Source organism: Tachysurus vachellii, chromosome 17 (assembly GCF_030014155.1).
Source record: "Tachysurus vachellii isolate PV-2020 chromosome 17, HZAU_Pvac_v1, whole genome shotgun sequence".
Classification (NCBI taxonomy): Eukaryota; Metazoa; Chordata; class Actinopteri; order Siluriformes; family Bagridae; genus Tachysurus; species Tachysurus vachellii.
In genome coordinates this window covers 14278278-14300114 of record NC_083476.1, presented here as the reverse complement: position 1 = coordinate 14300114, position 21837 = coordinate 14278278, and the positions used below count along the sequence as shown (strand labels likewise).

General features: G+C 38.4%; 3 protein-coding genes across 4 annotated transcripts in view; 1 reads left to right on the top strand and 2 right to left on the bottom strand.

Annotated features, from left to right (window-relative positions):
- The window catches only part of rb1 (retinoblastoma 1), a 28603-nt gene extending 7340 nt beyond the window's left edge, over window positions 1-21263 (top strand). For both annotated transcript variants that reach the window (XM_060891322.1, XM_060891321.1), the window contains exons 12-27: window positions 899-986; window positions 1181-1297; window positions 1373-1429; window positions 1530-1561; window positions 1691-1767; window positions 2432-2634; window positions 10546-10661; window positions 15804-15940; window positions 16233-16378; window positions 16964-17068; window positions 17174-17287; window positions 17417-17562; window positions 17786-17816; window positions 18093-18235; window positions 18347-18393; window positions 19714-21263. In XM_060891322.1, the coding sequence (XP_060747305.1) occupies window positions 899-986; window positions 1181-1297; window positions 1373-1429; window positions 1530-1561; window positions 1691-1767; window positions 2432-2634; window positions 10546-10661; window positions 15804-15940; window positions 16233-16378; window positions 16964-17068; window positions 17174-17287; window positions 17417-17562; window positions 17786-17816; window positions 18093-18235; window positions 18347-18393; window positions 19714-19784 (1630 nt within the window). In that variant the 3' untranslated portion in view covers window positions 19785-21263. The remainder of the gene's footprint in view (window positions 1-898; window positions 987-1180; window positions 1298-1372; window positions 1430-1529; window positions 1562-1690; window positions 1768-2431; window positions 2635-10545; window positions 10662-15803; window positions 15941-16232; window positions 16379-16963; window positions 17069-17173; window positions 17288-17416; window positions 17563-17785; window positions 17817-18092; window positions 18236-18346; window positions 18394-19713) is intronic.
- Window positions 2629-6187, bottom strand: LOC132860208 (lysophosphatidic acid receptor 6-like). Its single transcript, XM_060891329.1, has 2 exons — window positions 6045-6187; window positions 2629-4218 (listed from the first exon to the last, which is right to left on the bottom strand). The coding sequence occupies exon 2, from the start codon at window positions 4141-4143 to the stop codon at window positions 3118-3120; it is 1026 nt and encodes a 341-aa protein (XP_060747312.1). The 5' UTR covers window positions 4144-4218; window positions 6045-6187; the 3' UTR covers window positions 2629-3117.
- Window positions 6301-9390, bottom strand: LOC132860209 (lysophosphatidic acid receptor 6-like). Its single transcript, XM_060891330.1, has one exon. The coding sequence runs from the start codon at window positions 8822-8824 to the stop codon at window positions 7799-7801; it is 1026 nt and encodes a 341-aa protein (XP_060747313.1). The 5' UTR covers window positions 8825-9390; the 3' UTR covers window positions 6301-7798.
- Window positions 21264-21837: the final 574 nt, after the last annotated feature.

Here is a 21837-nt window from a genome sequence, read left to right as displayed (position 1 = left end):
TCACTCCAGCACAAAGAGCGGGTTGTGGTAGAATGGGGACTGGTAGCTCAGTGTTGGACTTTGTTTGAGCAGTAGTTGTGAGTTTAAGCTGCCACTGCTGGCCCTTGAGCAAGGCCCTTAACCCCCAAGTGCTCAATTGTATAAATGAGATAAATGTTGCTCTGGTTAAGGGTGTGTACCAAATGCCGTAAATGAAAAAACGGCCACCATCACATAAGGCACACGTTCCAGATAGAGTTTTTAAACACACAGCGCAGGCTTTAGTGAAAGACACGGTCCTAAACAGATGTTTAAACTACATGTCATCTTGCTCAAAGCTCAAATCCACCATTGACGCATTACACATAGGAGGACAATTTCATCAAGAGCAAGTGTGACCTAAAGTAGCTTTGAGTTCTTCCGCTTCTTTGTGAGAGACCACAGACTCTGTACTACATTTAGCAATTATTTATTGAACACTAAATATAAAATTAAAATAACATATAGTAATAAATAAGAGAGTGCAAAACAACATTCAAGATTTTGCGGACACGCGTTTTATCAACTGGCTAGTTATCCTCCAGACAGTGACGGACCACGTCTTTCTCTCATTTCGGAGAGAGATATATATATATATATAAATAAATTTTTTTTTTCTTTTTTTTTCTTTTCAGTTTTAACTAGCTGTTATTTTATCCAGATTTTAACTACTGCAGTACAAAGCTTAGTAAAAGTTCAAAATGGAGAATCTTCTTTTCTCAAGAATCATTCATGTCTAGTTTCAAGTCCTGAACGGGAAGCTGTATATGCTGATGTACAGTGGCAGTAGTCATAAATCTATGAAAATATCGGCTATTCCAGTTAAGAACCATACTTCCTGTTTGATATTCTTAGTAACAAGTGAATTTTTGTCTTCCAGAGCTGCAATGTATTCTATCCAGCAGCTAAGGGGTGAGCTTACCTCAATCAGTGACCAACCTTCAGGCATTCTCATAAATTACTTCAAGGTATGCTTTTGAACAAAACATCCACTACCTTAAAGTACTATTTCCAACATCTTACACTCGGTTCCCAACATTTTTTGACAAGCATTTATTCTGTTATTCATTTGGAAATACATTCAGAGTATTCAAAATCTGTAACATGCTGTTTGCCCAAACTCTATAGATTCTAATGATTTTTTTTTTTTAAATTATTAAAGAACTGCACTGTGAATCCATCAGAAGACATCACAAAGCGGGTCGATCAGCTCGGTCAGGTCTTTAGCCAGAAATTTGCTCAAGCTGTTGGACACTGCTGTGAAGGATTGGGCAAAAAGGTAACAAGGCAAAAACTCAGGCAGTCTTTTCCATTGTCATCCGAAAGACAAACTTATTGTGTTTGTTTTTTGTAGCGATTTACTCTAGGTGTCCAGCTTTACTACAAAGTCATGGAGTCGATGCTTAAGTCTGTGAGTATAATTAAGTACAACAGGATTTGGTGGAAACAAGAGTTTTATCTCTTGTCACCTCTTGTGACCTTAATTTTCTCATGGCAATCTTGCTTTTTAGGAAGAGAAGAGGCTCTCTGTGCAAAATTTCAGGTAATATTGTTTATTTCTGCTCACAAGGCAAGTTTAAATCAGCATACAAATGAGAAATAAAAAATAAATAAAATGAAAGTTACATTTTTCAATGTAACAGGTTTTTTCTTTTCTTATTCCCCTCAACAGTAAACTCCTGAACAACGCTACTTTCCACACCTCACTCCTTGCCTGTTCACTGGAAGTCGTCCTAGCAACTTATGTTGGTAAGCCACGATAAAGCACCATCATTTACAGCCTGGTCAATAAAATCAGCTTGTATTACAGCTCCTTGCTCTCATTGGCCTTAGTGAGAATAAAGTGACAATAATAAAACATAAATGTTGTCTATGGAAAGCTGCAATCAAACATAAGCCACTTTATCACACAGCGTTGTTGTTATTCTCAAATTTCATTTGTCAGAAGGTTTATATTAATACACTCCTAATGCACATATAGTGCATTAGGAGTGTATTAATATAAACACGGGTAAAATCTCACCCGTTCTGGATTTAGTGCCCTTTTTTTCATTATACAAACCTACAATCTTATGGCAAGATGGAACATGGCAGGGAAAGTAACTATAAACATATACAATTTTTACATTACAAAAAAAGGTTATTTGTTGGCAGACTTCTGTGGTATAAGAAGTAAAGTCTTAGTAGAAGTCTTCTATCACTTTTCTGTATGTAACACACGCTAGTATTTTTTTTTTGTTTTTAATTTGTTTATTGGGAAATCTATAAAGTGAAATTTACTTTAAAATTTACTAGTCAGTAAATCCATTTGGCATGAAACATTTAGTTTCTGTGTACATTTTTTTAATCATATATCAGGAAATAGAAAAAATGTTTTGAGCTTGAACTGTTTAATTGTTGCTCTCTCTTTTAGGATGTTCCCTGAAGAACGGTGGCAGCAAATCTCCCGAAACGAACCTGTGCTTCCCCTGGATCTTGGATGTCTTCCAGCTGCATGCCTTTGACTTTTACAAAGTGATAGAAAGTTTCATCAAAGAGCTCACTCTGAAGCACGACATGCTCGAACACTTGAGCCGCTGCGAGAATCAGATCATGGAGAGCATTGCATGGAAATCAGTGAGTTTTACTGTCAAGTAATGCATCTGGCATGCTAACATGGTGTGTTTTTTAAAAATAACACAAAGCACCGAGTGGAGGTAACATGGAAAGTTGACTTTATAAAACAGATGGGTGGGTTGGTAATCATTTAAAAGAATATTGACTGTCGTAAAATGATACACGGACGTCAGGCTAAGAAAACTGGCGCTAAACTGCCTGTAATTTTTAATGTGTTTGCTGTGTTGTTAAAAGTAATTGGTGCTTGTTGGCATCTGTTTGGTTGATTTAACATGAGGAAATGATGTCAGACGACAGTGTGGGTGTTCCTGTGAGTGGCTGTTTAGCCTTAGATTTTACTGCAGGAGAACAGAAACAGGTGTAAAATTCGAACATAGTAAATTTTTTTTTCTGCTTTTGAAAATCTGAAAATAATTGAAAATGCAAATCTAAAAATGTTGCTTAGTCTGTATCATTTCTGAATTTGCATTAGTTGATATGCCTTTAATAACAACTACTACTGGTGATGTTGAAACACTTTTGTGCCCATGAAGGAGTCTGTTTCCGTCTAGACCAAAATCTAGAATCAGGTTCCTGATTGCTTTGGCCTCTGGGAGCATCTTTTTGCACCAGGCTGCCGGAGCAGTAGTACACCAGTGGGTTGAGGCAGCAGTTGGTGCTGGCCAGTGAGAGCATGATTGGGTGCAATGAGCCTGTAAATTTAGCCAAAACACAGCTGGATACAACACCAACTTGTGTGAGAGTGTAACACAGCAGGTTGGTGTGGTATGGTGCAAAGCAGAGCAGAAAGATGCCCAGCACGCAGTAGATGAGAGAGAGTGTTCGTCGGTGGCGGCTTTTCCCACGGTAAGGCATTCTGCCAAGCACACGCAACACACGGCAGTAGCTGAACAGCAGAAGGAGTGCAGGCAGCAGGAATGCAACCAGTACCAGGCCCAGAGCTGCCAAGATGAAGGTTTGATTTTGCCCCAAGGATAGGTCAAGTAGGCATGCTCTGTGAATTTTTGAGTCTGCAGAGTGCATGAATGGAAGTGCCAAGCTAAGTGCTAGCACCATTAACCAGATTGTGGTGCTGATCATGTAGGCATTATGTAATTGCTTTGGCCGCCGCAGCACAGGGTGCGTCACTGCAAAGTAGCGGTCTAGCCCTATGCACACCAGGAAGAAGATACCTCCATACATGCTTATGTACTTGAGGGTGAAGGTCAGCTGGCAGAAGACACTTCCAGGAGACCAAGCCATGCTGTGTGAACGGTTGTAGTAATAATAGATGCGCAGTGGAAGGGAAAGAATGAAGAAGAGGTCCACGACGGCCAAGTTAGCCATGTAGACCATAGTGCTGGTGACGGACCATGGCGTGAGCCACAAACGCCAGAGTGCCATGCCATTGCTGGCCAAACCGCATGTGAAGATGAGGCTGTAGGAGATCTGGTAGTAGGTGAAGCGGTACCTAGTGTCTACAGTACAGTTGATTGGTGTCCGAATGGCTGTGTTATTTATCAGATCCATGATGGGCTCCTGGTCTTCTCCCTCTTTAGCTGCATCAGTCAGAGCCTGTGGGCTTTGTTCCAGGGCAGAACCTATCTGTGAAAGACCATGTCACTGACATGAACATCAACAACTTCTCATGGGATATAAACAAGTAGTTGAGGTTTAAAGGCCACACCAAAAAGATACCACTTCCTTACTGTTAACATGATGACTAAACACCTTTGCTGATTTACAAATGCAGTTTACTGTTTGCACAGTGCAAAGCTGTTAGCAACCTTTGCACACTTGTGTTTGAATTGATAGTAATTGGGTGTGTCGCCAATACAGTTAATCATTTTCCATTTATTCATAAACCAAAAGAGGAAATGTTCCACTTCCTGTGCGTGCCAACCAGCTTTTGTTCACCGGAAGCTGTCTTGTATTGACCTTATTATAATAAGTTGTGGTAGTAATGAAACTTATAGCTTAAAGTATTAGTAGTAGTTATGATAACATCAACAACTTGGTTTTACATATAAACACCTGTTAAGATTAAACAGGCTAGGTTTTTTTTTGTTTTTTGTAATCACTCAGATGTATTTATCCTTCTGCAAGAACAGTTACATCAGAAATGTAATGTTCTGGGAAAGGAGATTTTGCAATATGATATAAGTTGGAAAGTGCATTTTGTTTTGTAAGCAATTTCCTGAGTTTCTGCAATTGAACATGTAAGGAAAGTGAACTATAATGGATTAGCTTCAAATTCTGTACCTGACAAATTTCTGTAATATAACAAATAGGTCTCACTGACAAGTTTAAATGGCTTGTGTGTTTTAATTAAGCACAAGTTTGATCAAACTTGATTGTTTAAAACAAATGAACAAAGGATGAGTTTGGTCTACAGAAGATGAAGCACTTGTGATGGCTGAGCTGCATTACTGAAAGCTTTCACTGTTGATGTTATTTTATCCAGCTCCCTGTGAGCGTTGCCTTTTATGGAGTGGTAACTTCTGACTGACTGACTGTTATCAAAGAGCAGATTTCCCTGAAGTGGATGTTATCTTGCAGCAGTGATGAGCATCTTGGTAAACATGTCAGGTCTGCTTTCCATTGCCAATATCATAAGATATAATTAACGGTGACCATAGCCAAGTCTATGCATGTTAACATTTGTGATTCCAAAAAAAAAAACGTCCCAGGATCAGATTGAATTTCTTCTTCCCCTTAACAGAGTCAGTGGTTTTCGGACATCAGACCACATCTACAGGCAATAATGTGAAACAGTTAAACAAACAAATGGTCTAAACTGGTTCTGATTTCAATAAGGACTGTATGATATAACCATATATCCAAAACATCACATCAGTGTTTTTTTTCCCCTATTTTTAAACTATCATTCAGGTAAACACATACCTGAAAAAAGGACAGCAGTGTTGTAGATTTTGGTGAGGCACCAGCACAGAGACTAACTTTTTTCGAATATTCCCTGTATTTTTTCACCTGATTTAGTTCTGAAAAATCTAGTCTTTACATGGTCTGTATTTTTAATGTAATTATGAGCTTTGGCAAGTGTGGAATATTTCAGCACTGATTTCCGAAGGCTACAAATTGGGAAAAAGTCAACGTGTTTTGTCTTTGTGCTCTTATCTACTCTACTCCGTGCACTAAGGTTTCTCATATGTTGTCTGTAGACATTCCTTTATCATCTATGCTAAACGCAGCCTCCAGTATTATACAATTTGTTTTTGCTTTTCTCAATGTAGCTAATAATCTTCAGAAGTCAGTCAGAACATTTTCAACAGTTTTAACCTAGTTATTTTAGTTTTGGCAGAAAGTTAATTTAGTTTCAACAGAATTCTATACAACACGAGAAAAGTGCATTTCAACTTTTTATTTATAAAGTATAATATCCATTTAGTCCATGCGGTTAATCGACTTACTGGTTTGCTTTGCTTGTTCCATTACGGTGATGGACTTGTTGCTGGTGTCCGGGTCTGTCGGTCGGCTGATCTGCAATAACTTCTTAACCTCTGGTGAAGGATGTCTTATAACCGAGCAAGCCCTCGTATCTCACATTGTGTGTGTGTGTGTGTGTGTGTTAGAGAGCGCAAACACAAGGCCATCTGTTGGAGATTTTCTGATGTTCACTGGTCATTGGTCCTTAAATATCTGTATTTACATACCACAGAAACAGGATACTTTGGCAGAACATAAGCCTGTACTTTATTGCTGCTAGAATAGAACTTGATTACATTCAAACTCCATTTTAACATCAGAGAAAGATGTTGTGTGCAGTCTTTATGTCTCCATTGAAATGAGAGGAGCTTATTGACAGTTGAACCTCTAATGATTGACAGTTCAGGTGTTTTGAACATCACAGATTTACAGACCATTTAGCAATCTTTTGCCTTATCTTGATATTTCCACCACCACATGGTTACACCAGGTACAGAAAACTTGCACACAATTTAAAACCTTTTAAGTGTGAAATTCCATTCAAGTTAACTGCAATGCAGCATATTTAGCCAAAAAAAAAATTGCTGTAGTTTTAGGAATGAAAGAACAATACCTCTTTAATTATGCCTAAAAAGAGGGGAAAATACAACATACTACACCCATACATCCAGTTAGTAATTTATTCATTACTTGATTACTAACGATTTGGTCCTGGTCAAGATTGTGGTGTATCTGGAGTTTGTGTCAGGGATCCATCACAGTTGAGCCACCAGACCATCACAAGGCAACACTGATCTACTCGTTCACACCTAGCAATAATTTAGAGTAGCCAATCCACCTACTGGAGCTTTTTGGGAGGGTGAAGGAAAGCCATATTGGCACAGGGAGAACATGTGAAACATGGAGCTGTGAGGCAGGAACTTCACCTGCTCCACCACCACCACACTGTCCTAGAATGTGCATCACAATTAGGTCATGTTTATGCTGCACTTGAAGCCACAGTTTTAGTCTTTTAAAAAAATTGGCTTGACTCTTAAAACTGGCTTGTCGTTTATACACTTATTGGTTAAGGCAGTGGTTCTCAAAGTAGGGTCTATGTAGCAAACCCACTGTTATCAAGACCATCTTGTTTAGTATTAAATTCTTATTAGCCAGCATGCAAGCTTCAGATGTCAGTGACTGAAAGACAAGTAGCCCGTAAGTAATATCAGCTTGGGCTTAACATGTTCTATTTGTGGAATAAATTAAAAGCAAGAATTAAAAAGAAGTTATGAGCTTAATATTTATATAGCAGTTTTTATAAATAAAATAAAATCCATACATGTAGAATGCAAGCAGGATCAATAATTATTTAACACCGATTCATTAGTACTACTTCTAAATGTACGTGGAAGCAGCAAATGTACGTGGAAGTCAGTTTTTAAACACGTGCTAGAATCTTATATGCTCAGCCGGGGTACTTACACAGTTTCCCCTCAAAAATATAAACAGAAGGTTCTATACTGGCATTTAAACACTTTAAAAAGGCTAATATGTAAAGCCACATTGCTACTGTGTTTGTTAAAATAAATAGATAAATGAAATAAAGTAAAGATATAAAGATGCCCAACACTTGGTAAAAACACATTTACAATACGTGCACAAATAATAAATTAGCTGCCTTACAGACACATTTCATTTTGAAGTGTACACTGGAACAGTTAGTTCTTTTTTTTACAGGGTAGAAACATCTGTTTCCTCATACCGCAGACTCGTTAAACATTAACTTGGTTATCAGAAACCGTGCCATGTTCACAGGAGGCTCATTGTTTGGATCGTTGCAGGACCTTTTGGTGCTTAGTAAAGCAGACTTGCGCTTAATGCAGTTCTGGATGGTTTCTGAGGTGAAGTAATAAATAACCGGGTCAAAGCAGCAGTTTGTCACCGCGATGCATAATGCAAAGGGGTACATGGCCTTGACGACAGTCTCCACAGCACAATTATCGATGGCTTTGCTGCGGACCAGTGTATAAAAAATTAGATTGACGTTATATGGGAGGAAGCAAAAGCAGAAGACAAGCAAGTGCACACAAATCATGCGCAAGATCTTGGTCTTTTTCAGCTGCCCTTGACTTTGATTGTTGTCCAGGATTCTCAGCGTCCTCAAGATCAGCACAGAGCAGAAAAGGTTAATGAACAGTGGGATTATGAAGCCCACTGTCACAACAAACACCACCACTTTGGATAGCTTGGATTTCCACTGACTGTTGCTGAAGTTCTCAAAGCAGGAGCTCGTGTTATCGGAGCTGGACGTCTCCAACTGAAACCCAGCTGCTACGCTGATCGAGATTACGAGCAGCCAAACTGAACAGCAGGCGATTTTTGCGTTCCTTTTAGTCCTCAGTGATCTGGAGGCTAATGGGTAAACGATGGCCAGAAAGCGGTCAGCACTGATGCACGTCAAGAAAAGGATGCTGCCGTACATGTTCATGTAGAACAGCGACACAGAAATTTTACAGAACACCGGCCCAAATGGCCAATTCCTGTTCAAAAAGTATGAAATTCGAAACGGCAGACTGAGAACAAAAAGTGTATCACATACAACAAGGTTCAGCATGTAGGTGGTGGTCTCGTTTCTTTGTTTCAGCGTCCAAGTGAATATGTACAAAGCTACGACGTTGAAGAGCAGTCCTAAGATGAAGACTATGCTGAACGCCGAGCTGTAAAGCGTGTATTTAAAGTCATCCTGTATAGAACAGTTCCCGCCAGTGCTATTGTTAACCATCGTCAGTGCAGTGACCTTTTAAGAAATTTGTATAGGGTTACTTTTGGCAGCATGTAAAATGTCTTTGTAAAAGTTAATGTGTCCAAAGTTATTATCCTGATATGAAACGTTGCATTATTTAAAAAAAAAAAAAAAAAAAAAAAAAAAATCATACGTCAGTTTTTGTGATCCTGCACGTGCACGTCTGATCTTCTACTCGTGCTCAAGCACACATTCACAAGGCCCCTCGTATCTTGGTTTATCTTCTTTTTTTTCCCTCTTCCTGGTCCACTCAACAGGACATAACACCAACGTTGTCAGATCCCATTCATTCTTGTGCTTTCTGCCATTTGAAGATCCAATTTTCAGCTGTCTTTTTTTTCCTCCTTTGTCTTTCTCTTCTCTCCTTTGTCTTTCTCTTTGCAATAATAACCAAAGTCTGTTTATTAGGCCATATAGCCGTTTCTGAAGTTTCCCCTTTCTTGTAATTTCTCGTGTTTTAACTTCCGGTCTGTTTTCTGTATCACAATCGGCAGGTCCTTGCTGTTGTCCGTGCCTTCAGTGTATGAAGAAATGTGCTTTTCTGATCAGCAGGCAGGTTGAAAAGGGGGAGGATCTTCTGCGCGTTATCCACCTCTTCCTTCCGGCAGCCTCGTGTTTAGTTTTTTATAGTTTCAGTATTATATCCTATAACTTCCTTTGCAGTGTAGGTTAATTATTGTTGGTTTAGTTTCTGTGGTGAGAAAAAGTGAGTAATGAAAGTGTCTAAAAAGTGGCACTAATGTCAGTGACTTCATCACATTCGAAAACTGTGTTAAGACAATAAAGAACTTTGCGACTTAAAAAGAAAAAAGCACACAACCACTTTTTCCCCCCCTCGTTGATGTATATATTTGTTTACAGAAACAGGTATGATGTGATAATTGTAAATGAATAATATGTGTTTGAAAGTAGTCAAGGGGTTTCACATCAACATCTTGGGGAACTTCATTGACTAGAGATTTCTTATCTTGTAACAGTGACAGTTTGGTTTTCCCACTGAGGTATTTATAGAGAAGTTTGCCAGACTATAATGTAATGTTATTAATGGCACTGGGGGAAAACAGAAACTTGTTATAAAAATCCCTGTGTGTTCATTTGTGACAGAATGTGGATGTTTTGGCCTCGATGTTGCTTAACATTTGCTAACTTATTTATTTTTAAAAAGAAAATTTTCATGTTGCTTGGGGTAAATAATTGTCATGGTATTATGTAATGTTCCAAAAAACTGTACAGTAACAAAGTGTTAATCAACCATTTATAAAGCCATTTATAAAAAAAAAAAAAAAAAAAAAAAAAGAAACATGAAATTCCTCTAGTTGTAAGCTTTAAGACGAAATGGCTGTGAGAAAAGCAGCACGTTAACTATTTTAGCAAAAATAGTTTTACATTAGCAAATATGTTTTTTGTTTATTTTATTGTCATGTCTGTGAATGTTAGCTGGCATCTAGGTCGATTAAAGGTCGAAACATGCTGAAAATGAAAGCAGAGGAAGTAATGATGCACCATATAACAGCCCTAATCTCAATGTCTGTTATAATATTATAGATTGGATTTTGGAGACTGGTAACTTAGGCTTGTGTAAGACAAACCGAAACAATATCCATATCTATTTCATTATTTAGGATGTACAGCAGTGGCTATTTTTAAGGACTTTATTGAAAGAGGTCTTGTTTTATATTAACACCTTGTTTATCACCTAGGATTCTCTCCTGTTCGAACTCCTGAGGCAGTCTCGTGAGGATGGTCCCGGAGAGCAAGCGGAGCCTCCTGCGACACTAAACCAGCCCCTACAGCACGATCACACAGCAGCTGATCTGTAAGTGGACTGCTTGTGACAGGGCTATAATTTTTCATGGGGAACAGTTCATGCAAAGCAGGGGTCACCAACCTTTTTAAGACTGAGGGCTACTTCAAGGGAACTTAGTAGTACGAAGGGCTACCTGTTTGATACAAACTTCCTCAATAGCAAAATTGCACAGATCACTTTTTAATAATAATAATAATAATATTAATATGGTGAAGAGACTGCAAACATGTCAATGTTAATTATTCCCCACAATTATTAACAATGATTTATACAACAATGATGGTAGGAATATGTAAACATGCAACATTTATTTATGTTTATCTGTTCCAACATTTGAAAGTCAGGAAGTAATGTCAAGGAAATCATTATTCATGTCACAAGTTATCTAGTCTTTTTTTGAACATTTTTTCACATTTCTGTGCACCATTTTTAGTTTAACGTTATGGTGTTTTCAGTGAACACGTTATCTCTTCTTTGTCTGTACTGTAAATGTCTGTTAGTGGGAAGCCTGGCACTGCATTCTGCTCACCGTTGTACTGTAATCTGGTGAATAATTTGACACTGCAAGTCTGAGTGAGTCTTGTAAATGTGCATCAGTAAGTCGTGTTCTGTGTTTGTTCTTGATAAAGTTCATGTTAGAAAAGGCTGATTCACAGAGATCAGGCAGGCAACTTTCATAGCTGCTGTGCATACATCACTGTATTTTTCTGTGTCCACAAGGCACCAAAAGTTTGATGCAGACTGAAGGGCTGTGAGGTGAAGGTCATTTTACAACGTTAGGATCTTTACCTGTCCAGCATCCAAGTTGAACAGATCACTTAGTTGCTCAGCAGTGCATGTCATGTCCACTTGCATGAAAGGATTTTAACGTCTTTTTCTGTCCTTAATGTGCTGCCGGGTGGGTAGATAGCATTGAAACTTTCGTGACACGTACAGAAGTGTCTTGCCACATCGTGCTGCTTTGCCGTCGCAACAGTCGTCCCGCAAATGAGACACACACACTTTTCTTTGACTGGTGTAAAAAAGAACTCTTCCTCCCAAACACCATTAAAATGGTATGTTTTCTGTCGCTTTTCTGCCATGTTTTTGGGGGTAAATCACAACTGACTCCTCATTGTTGCTGCACCGCTTCCTTGTGTCAGGAGTCGGACGTGACGTGCGCGCAATGTTAACATTTGACTTCAGAAAAGGCCAGAGTTCGTTATATACATAACATTTTTGTTTACATTTTTTTTAAATTGTAAACTGAAATATAGTCATTTTAAAATCTACATTAAAGCAAGCATTTTTTATTCAAAAACTACAGCAAGAAATTTTTTTAGACGGAACTATATTTTGACCAGTGCTATTTTTAGAACATGCCTCGCAGGCGCCTTAAGTGCTCCTTGCGGGCGACCAGTTGCCCACAGGCACCGCGTTGGTGACCCCTGATGAGGGGTCGTAGAGTTTTTCTTGAATTATGAGAGATAATACAACAATATAGGAGCCCATATGTTGTATTTTTACACTTCCAAATCCAAGTAAGCTTCTTTTCTTACATTTATTTGTTGTGTTGTATTTGAAACTACATAACATCAGTGCATTGTCAGACACTCAAGTAGGCTTTTTTTTTACATTCAGATGGGTAAATCAGTACGGAAGCGTATTGCATTCACTTGAGGAAAAAACCTACTATAATAATTTTTCATGAATAAAAAGTTTTTTGCTCTGTTTTTCTGAATTAACGACTTAATGTGGATTGCATGGAAGTAAACATGTCCCGCCTTTCAAGTTTAATCCGGTTTTATTTTACTTTGGGTTTGAGACATTGGGAGATGCTGCTGTCTTTAAGTAATATAAATGGTATTGTTATTAGTGCGTCAACTTTGTGCAGACACCTCAAGACTTTGCACCTGTTCAGATGAAAAGAACATTCTGATCTGCTTGACGTTGCTGTGTTTCTCCAGGATCACTTGAACCGACATGGTATGCTTCACAGATATAAGATGATGCATCTGAAATGCATTCAGGCTGGCTATGTGGTGACACGAGACAATCAGGCAATTGTTGAAAATACTGGATCCCCATGGAGTGCAACTGAGGTGCCGGAATCGTCTTCGGTGACGTTTGCATCATAATCCAGGCCCGAACTTTTTATGGCATGTTGATTCATATGATTAACTCAAACCATATGGGATCTGCATCAATGGTGCAATCGACAAGTTTTCACGAATGGTGATACGGCTACCATGAAGCATACCATATCGGTTCAACTGATCCTGGAGAAACACAGCAACGTCAAGTAAAATAAAACCGGATTAAACTTGAAAGGCGGGACATGTTTACTTCCATGCAATCCGCATTAAGTCGTTAATTCAGAAAAACAGGAAAAAACTTTTTATTCATGAAAAATTATCTCATAATTCTGAGAATTAAGTTGTTAATTCAGAAAAACAGAGCAAAAAACTTTATTCATGAAAAATTATCTCATCATTTTGAGATAATTAAGTCGTTAATTCAGAAAAACAAAGTAGATTTTTTTTTTCCTCAAGTGAATGCAATGCGCTTCCGTAAATCAGAGAGCTATATCACACTTTTTTAGAATTTAACTCATTTATCAGAAACTTAAGTGCATCATAAAGTTCACAAGATTTTTTTGTGAAAAAAATGAAGAAAGAAATGAACAGAGGAAATGATACTAACAGGTTCTCATGTTAATATCTTGTCAGTCATCGCGTCTCACAGGAAAGGGTGTTTGCGCCACTTGCCTCAATGTCACTTAACTCCAGGTCTGTGCGACTGCGGCTTGTGCTAAATGGAACAGTCGCACGTCACTTCATAACTGTAGGGTCTGTTGTCTGACTAACTAAATGTATTCTAGAGATGTCTTTCTCAAGGCTACTTGAAGGGCTTCAACAAATCACTTTTCGGGTCAGGTCCGGAGCCACCAATTGAATATGATGTCACTGAGAGTGTCGCTACCATGCAAACCTGAAACCACAATTAGTGCTACTTCTCCTGACAGCTTACTTCTCCTGACAGAAACCCAACAAACTTCCCAAAAATGCATCTCTCACACTAGCTAAAAGCCACCAGGCTCCCATGAGTCCGTCAATCTGTCACGTACAGCACCAAGGTTCAGAGCCAAACTAGCAGCATGTAATAAACTTGCAATTTCATTAAATAATATTGCATGAACATAGAACAATACAGATAACCATGCAGGTTTATAACTGTAAAAGCTTTTTTTTTTTTTTTTTTTAGCTTTACATGCTCAGGCTTTTTCAAGGCATTGACTCCACAAGTCTGAAGGTGTCCTGCAGTATCTGTCTCCAAAATATTAGCCTCCTGTTAATGCTTAAAGTTTTTTTTTTTTTTTTTTTGTTCAGCACATTTCACAGACTGGAATTTGGAGGCAAAGTCAACACCCTGACCTCTCTATGATGTTCCTTAAACGATTCCTGTGCACTTTTTTGCAGTGTGGCATAAAAGCATCTTGTTGGTACTCACAAGACCTGCTGATTTAGAGGTGCACTGACCCTGTTTCAGAGCATTGGCCCTTTTTAGAGTCTCTCGAATCCTTACACTTGCATTGTAACAGGAAAATCGTTGTTCTCTACATTTATCTACATTGTAATTGAGATCTCACAGATCCAAGTAACTAGAGCTATGCAGTTGTTGTTGTTGTTTGGAATGCATATATTATATACAGCCATCAGTATATAGACAAAAGTCTATAGTGTAGAAAATATGCTGCAGAAGGCATTGTTTAAATTTAACACCTTGTTTATCACCTAGGATTCTTTCTTTAAGGTGTCAAAATTAGTTTTGAGGAAGTGGGTCATCTAAGGGCCTTTTTACACCTGGTCACTTCGTGTGTTTTTTCTGATCCGACAGCTATCTGATTTGTTAAAACTGTTCCATTTACAGTAGGCCACATAAATGAGTCTTGGCGAATCGGATACCAATCCGATCTTTCTACTTCCGCCCAAAATGCAAATATATTTTACCTCATTTCCGGGGTAATTGAAATGGAACACGCTTTGGTGTTTCTTTAAATATACTTTTGTTTCTATATGTTTTACAAAGCTTTTGTTGGACACTTTCATCGCTCCAAAGAGCAATAAGTGCCTGCGTTTCGCGAGTGCTCCAACCCCGCGTGTTGTCCATGTTATTTGTTTCTGGCACAATGCACGACTCGTGAGTCACTTGCGACAACTGACGTATGTGGCTTGAACAACCACATTCATTTACACCTGTCCAGTTTCATCTTAAATGCGTCCCAGACCACCTCCTGCAGTGGTTTGAATGATCGGATTTATATTTGTCTCAAACATTTCAGAGGGCATTTAGACCTGGTCTTTTTATGATCGGATAGCTATCCGATCACAGAAAACGCATGAAGTGACCGGGTGTAAAAAGCCCCTAAAATGTTTTGCTGCTAAAGTCTGTTAATTTAAAAGGAAGGTTGTATCTAATTTTTAAAAGAGCACTGAAAACCAAAAAACAAAGCTTGATGTCAGCGACTTCAGTTCATAGTTGTACAACATTTTGTTCTTTATTTGCTTTTTTTGCTTCAGTTGCGTGATTTGTACAGGGAAACTAACCATCTGAAACTCTGTGCACTTCCTGTCATTTTTACCAGAGTAAACTTGTACCAAAATAACACTTCCTGCTCTGAAAATGAAGAGCAATTATTAAAGCTGGGACTTTAGATGCTAGACAAGTGGAAAACCACAGCAATGCAGAATTTTGAATAGACACTTGGTAGAGCTCATTATTAAAGCGTTTTTGGTTTAATTTGTGAGTTAAAATACATTTATTTCAGTCCTTCCTTGAGAGACAGTTTTCTGGTGATTTTTGCTGCTCTGATTCAGTTCATCAGTTAAGTCTGGGGATTAGCAAGTGTACTGGAGATGGAAAATTATCACTGACTTGTTCAGAAATGATTCATCACTGTTGGTCTTGTGGCTGAATGATCTCCATTTCCCACAGCAACACTAAAAAATCTTGTCAAAGGTTTTCCCAGAAGAGAAGAGGTTATATTAAAATCAGTGGGAAACTAAATCTGAAATAGGAACTTGTTTTTGGTGTCTGGTTACTGCTGCTGGAGATTTAAACTCACTGCATTTCCTCTGTCTATGTTCTTATCCTCTGTTGTATCTCTGTCAGATATCTATCTCCTCAGCGTCAGAGTCGCCGAGTCGCAGCAGCAGAGGCGGAGGTACCTGTCATAGCCCCGTCACAGCCCCCTGCCTCAGGCAACAGACAGCATCGCTCCAACTCCCTCAGCCTCTTCTATAAGAAATGTACGGTTTCTGTTATCTTTTGAGCAGCAACTGATTTAGTGATGATCATTGATGGACGTGACACAATTAAATTGTTCCAGTTAGTTTAGAGCTCTTTAAATTTAAAGAAATTTCCCACTGAGCTTGAGCTGATAGCCTTCTGAAGTCAAACAAAAACAGCAATAATACTCGACTAAATTAAGTGTCTTCATTTCAGGCTGCAGAATTTTTTTTTTTTTTTAAAAATGCATTTTTTGGTGAAATGTCTCAGGAGGTTGAGAGTTTTTTTTTTTGTATTTCTTTTTCTGTGCAGTGTATAGAATGGCCTACCTGCGACTGAAAACGCTTTTCTCTGAGCTTCTAACTGCTCACCCCGAGCTGGAGGCCATCATATGGACTCTACTCCAACACACACTCCAGAACGAGTATGAGCTAATGAAGGACCGACACCTTGACCAGGTATTAACCTGCACTTCCTTTTACTTTCAGCACGTGTTTTAATCAGTTTATACAAGAATATTACTCTTGGTTTTTCTTCCAGAGCTGATCTCATGCACCACGGCCATTTTTTTTTTTTTTGGTCCTCCAAAGTCACTGCTTACAATCACAACAGCCAAAGTTCATTTAATCAATTAAAGTTAGGACCCACTTCACATCATGTTTGTGTGTCATCAGTGGGAGAACATTAAAGAATTAAAAACTGGACTATATACACTTGTAGAAAGGACAGCCTTTAAAATCACACACTCTAATATCACCCAGATGAAGATAGGTTCCCTTCTGAGTCCGGTTCCTCTCAAGGTTTCTTCCTCAGATCATCTCAGGGAGATTTTTTTTTTGCTACTGTTGCTTTAGCGAAGCTCATTAGGGACAAATTTTCAGTTAGATTTTAAACTTTTTTAAACATTTTTATTCTGAATTTTTAGATTTCTGTAAAGTGTCTTTCTGTAAAGTGTTTAGACATGTAGATTTCTGTAAACTCCATGGCTGTTTGTAAATGTTGTTGTATAGATAAATCCAAGTTTTCTTATCCTTGCGTTTCAGCTGATGATGTCTGCCATGTATGCCATATGCAAGGTGAAAAATGTGGATTTGCGCTTCAAGACAATCGTCACTGCGTACAAAGCGCTTTCCAACACAAACCAGGAGGTCCGAATATCTCTCTTTTAATATAATGGATTTTTTCTACATTTAAAGATGGAATGGAATTGTTTGTGACATTACCGCTCAATTTGTTTGCTCCACATCGTCCAGACGTTCAAGCGCGTGCTGATCAGAGACGGCCAATACGATTCCATCATCGTCTTCTACAACCAGGTGTTTATGCAGAAGTTGAAGACAAACATCCTGCAGTACGCTTCTACTCGGGTAATGTGCTGTAAAGCATCACGTATAATCATGTGCTGTGATGTCCCCTATTGGACAGAATTAAAATGTACACCACGTAGTTGAATGCACTTTTGTCTTACCGATTATGCCGTGTCTCTTTTCTTTCAGCCTCCTCCCCTGTCTCCTATTCCACATATTCCCCGGAGCCCGTACATGTATCCCAGCTCCCCCCTCAGAGTGCCTGGTGGGAATGTCTACATCTCCCCTTTAAAGAGCAATCGTCTGACCACAGCAGCCATGACGCCCCGGACCAAGTCAGTACTCTGTTACATAGCAGCTCTCTTACTTTTTAGATCCATCCAATTTACATTCATTTACATTTTATTTATTCGCTGCCAAATTGCTTATTGTTACAAGAACATTAAAACAATTAGGGCATGATGTTGTATGTAAATTAATAAAGGTGTGGTCACAGCTGCATTTGTATCTTTTTATTTATTTATCTTTATTTATTAATTATTAAAAAAACATTTTCAGGTTCCTTGTATCCATTGGAGAGTCGTTTGGGGTGAGTCATTTATTTTTGTATTCACTTTACTGCACAGTAAGGATGGGAAATATGATGACCTTCTATCTTTAAATTCTTACAGTACATTTTAGAGTGTATTATTTCATCACTACTTTAATGTATCCATTAATTTCTTTCTTTTCTTTTTTTTTTTTTTTTCCTTTTTATTTATTTATTTAATAAATCCACGACTTATTTGCTCACCCTTAGTACACGCTGTTGAACTGCACACACTGCTGAACTGTGTTGTCTAAGCATTTTCATTCTCTGAAACAGTCCTCAGACAAGTTCCAGAAGATCAATCAGATGGTCAATAGCACAGACAGGGCCCTGAAGAGGAGTCTAGCCGGAGACCCCAACCTCAAGCCCCACAAGCGCTTACGCTTTGATGTGGATGGACAGGATGAAGCTGATGGAAGGTGAGCTCCTCTAAATCTTTCAGCAAGACAAAAAGTGTATTTGTTTTTACTTACTGCAGCAGGGTTTTTAAAAAAATATCCTTAAGCATTTCAATACTTTGTCTCTTACAGTAAATCAACTGGCGAGTCTACACTGGACAAGAAGCTGGCTGAGATGCGTAAGTGTCTCCATGAGTGCAGATATCATAAATCTTTTATCTAGGCCATGAGGCAGTGAATGCTATAATGAGCTTTCCTCTGTTTTTCTGTTAGACACAGACTAGTTATAGGGAACACCATGGCTATAGTGCTTATCCTTTACTGTGAAAAGTGTTTAATGGGGGGAAAACAAGAAGATTCTTGTGATAAGAGTCAAAGTCTTTGGTGTTTTTTATGCGAATTGCTAAACATCTTAAATTGATATGCTCGTCCATTAATTTTGTTCTTCAATCAAAATGCGCTCGCGGCGGCAATGGCATTCATTTGTTTTGCCTGTTGTAGTTCTGTATGAGGAATCTGGGTGGTATCACACTGGTATCACAGCGTTCCAGAACTACAAGGTCCATGCGGCAGCATACAGACTTGTCGGAAGGACTTTCACAGAAACCCACGAGAACTCCGAACATACTGTATCATACTGAGTCACTGCTTAGTTTAATTGAAATCATCCTGGCTATCACAATGGGAAAATGTACCTTATCGAAAAAGCATGTATGCATGAAAAGCATATCGTTGCTGTAAAAGGCCTGCAGCGGGTGCAGGCGATCCGTCAGTTTTGTTCGGCTCCGTCACTAACGTTACCCCGTCCAAGTACAGCGCGGGATTCCGTTTCTGTCGCATCCAGTTTCGGATCAACCTTCACACTGAAAGCGGAGGTCCTGTGGGTGTTGAATACTATAATAATAGAATTACTCTTTAAATAATAAAACTCGTTACTTTCAATGAAAGTCAATAATAAAGACTTTTGAAAGGAATTTTAATGACTGAAGTTATTTATTGTAATTCGTGTAGGTCATAAATTCAAATCATAATGGTCAAAAAAAGGTCTTAAAAAGTCTTAAATTTGACTGATTAAACCCTGCAGAAACCCTGTTTTCTTTTTTTTAAACACACCATTGTTATTCTTGAGGGAAGAATCAGTTCCATCTGTTGTTTTTTTTTTTTTGGTTCAATTCCTAATTCTGAAAAGAGCATCAAGAACATTTCAGTCAATCAAATAGTATTAGTAATAGTGATATAGTAATTGCTTAGTAAGTGCTATGGCATCAGCTTGTGTCCCAACACCTTAAACGTGGATTATTTGTTTCCTTTTTTCCTTTTTTTTTTTTTTTTGGTTTTGTTCCTTTTATCTGATTGTTGAATGAAAGATGGAAGAAGCTCAGACTCTTGTTCCAGATATCTGGGCTACTGATTTGTCCACCTTCTCTGTCTGTGTTTGTTTCCCGTTTTCTCAGACACCCTGATCTTAACTAACATGTAACGCTTGTGTTGTGTACTAGGTTCAGTTCGCAACCGCATGCAGGAACAGAAAATGAAGGAGGAGGCTGAGAAGGAAGACCCAGAGCCCTGATGTGTACAAGCCTCATCAAACTCATCATCACCACTCATCATCATCATGTACGCTTACATAGGCTGTTACTGTTCATTTGCAGTTTTACTAATTAGCCCTTTTTATGTATCCAAATATACATTTAGCAAGAATATCACAGACGATTTGGAGGCATGAAATCAGGGGATAAATTTAGAATTTTAAGTAGTGATGTTTTGGCCCGAAGCCCAATTTCAGGACATATGGTTTAAGCTTCTGAGAGTGTTGTAGAACACCATTTTTATGCTTGTAAAGCATTCATGTTTAATGAACTGAATAATCCTACTGGTAAGTCAGTGCTTTCAGAATGTTGTAATGTAAAGAGCTTCATTTTATAGAAACTTAAGTCTATATAAAAATTGGTCATTTTCAGCTTCTTTTTTTGGGGGGGGGGGGGGGGATTTTTGGTATTGACAAGAATAAATTAATTTTATTATTTTTAGAATAATAAATTTAATCTGCAACTTTACATTTCTGCAACATGTAAATGTTGAAACATGACCTACATGTTGTAATGACCAGAGTCATGTGCTCACTGGGCACACAATCACTTTGTGCTGGAAGAACAAGGCAGAAAACAACGTGGACTTGTACACATGATTAAATAGAGGGGCACAGCAAAATTAAAAGTCTTGGCCAAAAACCAAAATTCGGTATACGAGATTCAGGTAACATTTTTTAATCAGCTTCTGCTTCTTTTCAAAGATTTTAATTTATTTGTCTTTTTTTTTTTTAAACAATACATACTTGAGTGGGGAAAAATAACGTATTGAAATGTCAGACCTTTGATTAAGATGTCACTCCACAGAAAGAGCTGACAAATAAAACTAAGAACGCTTCGGTTTAAGGTGCCTCGATGGAACTAATGGATATTCAGTTAAAAACAAAAAGTATATTTTTTTCCTGAAAGGTTATTTGTGTGGTAGGGTTATCAGATACACTCTTGGTTTTATGAAATGTGTGTACATTTACATACTCTGTATTTGTCTTTTTAATATATTGCATTTTAATTTGCTCCCTGAACAGAGCTTGTAATGTGGGTGTTTTTTTCCCCAATTGAATTGCTAGCTGTTAGAATGTTTTGGACTTTTTGTAATAAGTACATTTTGTCAAAAGATTTGTTAATAACTGACTTGAGATTGTTTTATTAAAATGTATGACTGTCTTACACTATCGTCTTTTTTAGGAAAATAAAATGTACTCGGACAGCATTGTGTTGAGTTACGCTGTTTAATCAAGCAAAATTTTCCCTTCGCCCCAAAACAGGAATCTGGTGAAAATGGAGAAGCAGAAGTACTTTATACAGTGAGCTTTTTGTGTAACTTGTAATTGCAAACTTATATTTTAATTATAAACATTTAGTTCCTCTTGGACAGCTGATGATGGTTTTGTGATTTTATCGATCAGCACAGCACATTTTTCTGTTATTTCTAATGCTTCTGAATAAAATTGAAATCTGGATCGTATGATCTCATTGTTCCGCGCTTCTCGTTGCCGTAACCCGGCTTTGGTTCCCATGCAGGAACCCAAGTAAACTCTCAGTGACTATCCCAAGCCCACACCCTGGGGTAAAAAATGGGAGGGGTTGTGTCAGGTAAGGCATCTGGTGAAAAAATGTAAACTTAATTGTTAAATTAAGACAGAATACATGTGTATGAACAAGAGGGGTGGGGGGAGTAGAACAGTGAGGTTACAGGGTTCTGGGGTCAAGAAGGTGCAGGAGTTTAAATATTTGGGGTCAAGAGCTCAGTCTTACGGGGAGTGTGGTGAAGAGGTGAGTACAGGTGGAGAAATGTGATAGGAGTGTTGTGTGACAGAAGAGTATCAGCAGAAAGGTGTACAAGACAGTAGTGAGACCAGCTCTGCTTATGGGTTAGAGACTATCAGTGAAGAAAAGACATGGTAGAGATGGAGGGAGCAGAGATGAGGATGTTGAGGTTCTCTTTAGGTGCGACGAGGATGGACAGGATTATGAACGAGCACATCAGAGTAACAGCTCAGGTTGGCTCTTTTGGGGACAGAGAGACTAGATTGA

Coding starts and splice junctions, on each gene's coding strand:
- LOC132860209 (XM_060891330.1), bottom strand. CDS start 8,824: ATGGTTAACAATAGCACTGGCGGGAACTGTTCTATACAGGATGACTTT.
- LOC132860208 (XM_060891329.1), bottom strand. CDS start 4,143: ATGGATCTGATAAATAACACAGCCATTCGGACACCAATCAACTGTACT.